At 40.5% G+C, this 5759-nt stretch overlaps 1 protein-coding gene across 1 annotated transcript in view; it reads left to right on the forward strand.

The window, feature by feature from the left end:
- Window positions 1–462: 462 nt before the first annotated feature.
- ryr2b (ryanodine receptor 2b (cardiac)) overlaps window positions 463–5759 on the forward strand; it is an 84840-nt gene continuing 79543 nt past the window's right edge. The window contains exons 1-4 of the mRNA XM_085369113.1: window positions 463–510; window positions 2347–2466; window positions 2795–2899; window positions 3354–3428. Of these exons, the coding sequence (XP_085225239.1) occupies window positions 463–510; window positions 2347–2466; window positions 2795–2899; window positions 3354–3428 (348 nt within the window). The remainder of the gene's footprint in view (window positions 511–2346; window positions 2467–2794; window positions 2900–3353; window positions 3429–5759) is intronic.

Genomic DNA, 5759 nt, shown 5'->3' on the forward strand with positions numbered 1-5759 from the left:
AATATAATATCTTTAAATTCGTTCAAAAGTGTCTGGGAGATATTGTCAGTTTCTGGTAGCTGGTCTTCATCGTCCTATGTTTTTCCACACCATGCGAAAAACCTTGTAAGTAGGTTTCGCTTTTTTCGGAACAGGTGGTCTTTGAATATCGAAATCACCACTTGTTGGTACGGCGAAGCTACAGCCAATGCAATGATAACAAGGTTAGGTGTAATACCCAGTACCTTTGTAATGTCTTTGAAAATTGCCTTTTCAAGACTTTTTATCCTCCTTTTTTTATATTTAGAGTTTCTTCTTTAACAGCTTCAACTTTTCCTTCCTAAAATGGCATGATGATGGCCGGAGTTGAACTGCAGACCCCGCCCACACACTCAGGGCCGTGTACCTTCATGTTCCAGCTTCTCCAGTCCCTGTCCTCTTCTGGCTCATTCACTCTTTAATGTGGCCATAAAGGTTTAAATAATGACTGACAGTGGAGAAGGCGACGATGAATTCCAGTTTCTACGGACGGTGAGTCAGACAGCTTACAAATTAAACATACAGGCCAATATTTAGTCAAACAGAGGTCTTCATTGGCTATCACCGGAGGTTTAATAATTAGTAAGTAGCTGTACTAAAGGTAGCACTTAGGGTAGCCTATTTAGCTTTGTTTGAAACATTATTAGTGTTTTTTTTATTAATTTATTTGTTTAATTAAAGTTATATGTAGGTTTCTGTCAGCAGCAATTATGCAATCATGTAACCATGACACTATTTTGTGCGCAGATGCCTCCATACGCACGTCATAGTAACAGCATTTCACCTGTTTTGGGCTAGCTGACTAATAGCCTTATTAAAAAACAGAAACCAACTCACATGATTTTAGTCTATTGCTGTAGTAACTGATTAGCTGATATAGTTTATTTAAGGTCAGGTGTCAACAGTGATGCATATCCCAATCAGTTAAAAGATTATCATATCCCATTTTAATTAAAATTGCTACATTTTATTCAAGAATAAATATAAATAATAAAATGTTAATGTGATAATAGTTTAGCAACAACAGTGACAGCAAAGGGAGGCCAAAAATGGCTTCTCTCATCTTCACTGCAAGATGCTATTATTGCTCTGCAGCTGTAAGTTGTCCTCTCACAGCTTGTAATCTTTGCCCTCTGATAAGGGCATGTCACGTGGAGGGCGTCTGGAGTGGCTGAGACACATACACATTCACACAAAGCCAGCGATGTTCATCATCCTGAGCCCAACACATAGACTGGAGAGAAGTCATTTTGCGAGATCCATCTACGATATCATACTTTATTATATTAAATGCAGGATTTCCCCCCGCAAAGTTGTTCAGCCGTGGTATTAAGCTACCCGGATCCTGATGGAGCTTTCCTCGTTATCATTTAGTTAGTAGATGACAGGGAAAACACACTGTAATAGACCCAGTGATTAAATATATGACATTTGTGAAATGGCAACAATGTTATATTTGTTATAAAAATGTAGTCATTTTTTATATGCAAAGAGGTCCCAATTCCACTATTATAAATAATACAAGAAACCTTAAGAAGACAAACAAAACTGCAGCATTTTCAATTCGAAAACACTCGAAGTGAAAGCCTGTTAGATCTGAAATTTAAGTGTCCCTTAAAAAAGACTCCAAGTCCTGCTCTAATGCTCTAATGTATCTCTGCATTGGACAGTGTGTTTGACTGATTGCAGAGTACTGCAGATATGAAGAGTGGAAAGAAGGGTAAATCAGGGGTCAGACTGTGCAGTATCTTCCCAATATGGATGTTTGCAGCCTGGGTACAGAGAGGTGCTGGTTTTATTGGCGACTGGCCTGTCGCCTGCTGTCGTTCCTAACAGTTCCTCAAATAAACAGAGAAACTTAATTTGGCCGACGTGGTATTTAAATGCAGATAAGGTAATGTTGACAGCGACTGAGATTTCCTTATGTGTTTACAATGGGACTGCACAATGGGGCAGTTTTGATGCTATACCTAAAAATTCACACATTTCATAGTTTAAAGTTGTTTTAACATTTAAAAAGCAAAATAGGACTGAATTTCTATGTTCGGTCATTGTGGCCAAACACGTTTCCTCCTCTGAGAGAATTGAATTACATGATATGAGAGGATGAAGATTTTTTTCTCTGAAGCCAAAACTGCTTCACTGACTTTCTTTTTAATTAATTCACAAGATAAAATTTCAGAGGCGTTTTGGTGTGATGGAGGTCTTTAGCTGATCCTATCCAACAAAAGCTTTCATGGTGAAATCTGGTGGATCTCAATATGTGAATGCGCTCTGTGGGCTTCTCTAACTTGAAATCTGTCATCTGTGTGTATGTGTTCTGCACAGGGAGATGAGGTGGTTTTGCAGAGTACCTTCACCTCCCAGGAGGAACATGTGAAGCTATGTCTTGCTGCTGAAGGATTTGGCAGCAGACTTTGCCGGCTTGAGCCCACCTCTAACTGTAAGGTAAGGAGCTCTACCTGTGTGACTGCACAGTCCTCCCTTACTGTCAGACAACTCAGTTTGCCAGTCATACAAAGAGAGAGATGACTGAAATTTCCAAATATTTCACTGCACATGGACAGTACATTGTGTTTATTTTTAAGTATCTAAAATTTTAGTTCCTTATTGGTTTTTGTAACTCGAGCATTTTTACATGCCTTCCTTCCCAGTTTGGACTGCCCATTGCCAATTTGCCATGGTCTTTGGCACTAATTGCACTGTTGGCCTGTGAAGGGAACAGCCAGGCATGAAATTACCTCAAAAACTCAAATGTCTTTTCTTTCTTTACCAGAATGTTCCACCAGACTTGTCTGTGTGTGGCTTTGTCCTGGCCCAGTGTCTTTCTGTGCGAGCCCTGCAGGAGATGTTGGCCCACAGTGAAAACCTGGCTGCAGAGGTCTTCTCTATTATTTCTCCCATAACCTTTATATAAATTCAATGTTCTCACTCAGGGCTCCTTATTGTTCCGTAAACATATGATTTTCTGTCATTGTCATTTTGCAATACATATGTCTATTTTTGAGGTATAAATGGAAATATTATGATAAAGTCAGTATATGTTTTTATATTTTTGTGATATTATTAACCACAGTGTGGATGCGTAAGGATTTTGTCTGTGACATTATTTCAGGGAGATTTGTTTTGTATTTATTTATATGGATAGCACAGTCTTGAAACACTGATCTAAGAAACACGGTTAAGCTAGAACAGCTTTACATTAGAGTTATCGTAAATTAAATAACTTGTAAACAAACTGTTCACACATCGGAAGGATGTTTTGTTTATCTCTTTTCCTGTTTAACTGTTTTCTGAAGTTTAAATTGATCTTTGTGTATTTTAATCACATACAGGTGGGAGCTGGAGGTAGCCATCGCACCCTTCTATATGGGCAGGCGGTATTGTTTCTACACTCATACAGTGGCATGGTGAGTTAGCTTATATATATAACACCCAGCACGCCCCTGCGGGCGGTTTATCCTTCAAGCTCGGGTCCTCTACCAGAGGCCTGGGAGCTTGAGGGTCCTGCGCAGTATCTTAGCTGTTCCCAGGACTGCGCTCTTCTGGACAGAGATCTCCGATGTTATTCCCGGGATCTGCTGGAGCCACTCGCCTAGCTTGGGAGTCACCGCACCTAGTGCTCCGATTACCACGGGGACCACCGTTACCTCCACCCTCCACTAGGTGCGGTGACTCCCAAGCTAGGCGAGTGGCTCCAGCAGATCCCGGGAATAACATCGGAGATCTCTGTCCAGAAGAGCGCAGTCCTGGGAACAGCTAAGATACTACGCAGGACCCTCAAGCTCCCAGGCCTCTGGTAGAGGACCCGAGCTTGAAGGATAAACCGCCCGCAGGGGCGTGCTAGGTGTTTTTATGTATGTATGTATATATGTATGTATGTATATATGTATATATATGTATATGTATGTATATATATGTATATGTATGTATATATGTATATGTATATGTATATATGTGTATATATATATGTATATGTGTATATATATATATGTATGTATGTATGTATATATATATTAGGGGTGCAACGATACACAAAATTCACGGTTCGGTTCGGTTCGATACTTTGGTGTCACGGTTTGATATTTTTTCGATACAAAAAAAATGTTCATGCCTTTTTAATTTGTCATTTATTAAAATTATAAATATATATTTGAACTCAAAAGTACAGTTTTTCAATTTAACCCTAACCCTTGTGCGTGTTTTTTATTTTGACAGCGAATGCGCACCTGCGGACCACTTATGTGCAGCCCTGGTTATATAGCTCATCATATTGCAGCCAGAGAAATTCTTTTGTCCATGAAACCATAAAGCTGCACTTTCTTTTTGCCTTATAGTCTGATTTGTCATAACTTCTCCGTTTTGTGGTAAGCTTTTCTTTGGCTGTCACTTCTTCACCCTGACCTGTCTTATTTGGCTCAGCAGAACTAAAATATATATCCTGCTGCTTTTACACAGGCACTCACATAAGCTCAGCGATTCTCTGCGCGATCAACCTCTCACATGTTTAAGCTGCGGGAGATTTCACTTGTCATGTTTGCATAGTAAGCTAACGATTAATAAGACGATGTCAGAGGAATTGGTGCACAAATTATCATCACTCACAGATCAGTGCTGTCGCTCTCTATACACAGTTCGCACGATTGCAAAGTGAAAGCAAAAAAACAAGCGCAAATTCAAACGCGATTTCAATATGTCACATATTGACAGTGGCTCACCGATGCCAATGACATAATTACCCAGCTACATTTCTGAAAGAATGCAAAAGCATTGACATATATTTTTCCTTCCTACAATAGCCCGACAGGCAGGGAAGAGATAGATTTTGGTAGCCCGACTGAAAAAATCGCTAGCCCCGGGACGTCGGGCTAGCGATATTGCGAGCCCTGTATCTGATTGAGGAATCACTCATCTTTGGAAAAGAGAGTTTATTACAGAGAAATGTCTCTTTCCAAAATAAAAGCTATACTATCCGCTTCTTCTGGGCTATATTCTCAGCAGCATATTAAACAGCTGTCTAAATGACTCGGCTAAAGTTAGTAGCATGCTTGCTTTTTTTTGTCTGCTTCCACTTTTCTTTGCACTAGGATGATGTCGGCATAAATGTGCAGTCATATTCGTTGTGTTCCCACTAGTGCTTTCAGGTTAATCTCGTTGAAATGACCTTAACGCCACAACACGGCAAATCTCCGTTAACGAGCTACCGCCGATCGCCCCGTGCATGGGGCTAGACGGCCAAAACGTTAACGAGCTAACTGCGCTAACACACTAGTTCCCACCCATGTAATTGAGCATTGCATGGCACATCCAACATACTGTTTTACTTTAGTCCATGACGCGCTTACCTTCAGGGTCATACGTCACATGAAAACCAAAATAATTCCAAACGCCAGATCTGAATGAGGGTGGGGGAGGTCCATGTTGCAAGGAGAGCTTAACTTCTGTCTTGCTAGCTTGCCCTGCGCTCTTCCTTCTGACGATGCTGTCTGTGTTGAGTGCCCAGTGGATCTGCGCTCGACAGTGCAGCCTAGGCGGAGTAGTCGAACGCAGATTCACTGAGCGCTCAACACAGACAGCATCGTCAGAAGGAAAGTTGATAAAATAAATTACAAATTTTGTATTGTTCGATACATATGCGTACCGAACCGAAAGCACTGTATCGAACGGTTCAATATCGATACGAATATCGTTGCACCCCTAATATATATGTATATGTATGTATATGTATTAGAGCTGGGCAA

This window comes from Diplotaxodon limnothrissa, linkage group LG13 (assembly GCF_057381915.1).
Source record: "Diplotaxodon limnothrissa isolate DT_005_m linkage group LG13, D_limnothrissa_male_GT1.1, whole genome shotgun sequence".
In the NCBI taxonomy this organism is placed as follows: domain Eukaryota; kingdom Metazoa; phylum Chordata; class Actinopteri; order Cichliformes; family Cichlidae; genus Diplotaxodon; species Diplotaxodon limnothrissa.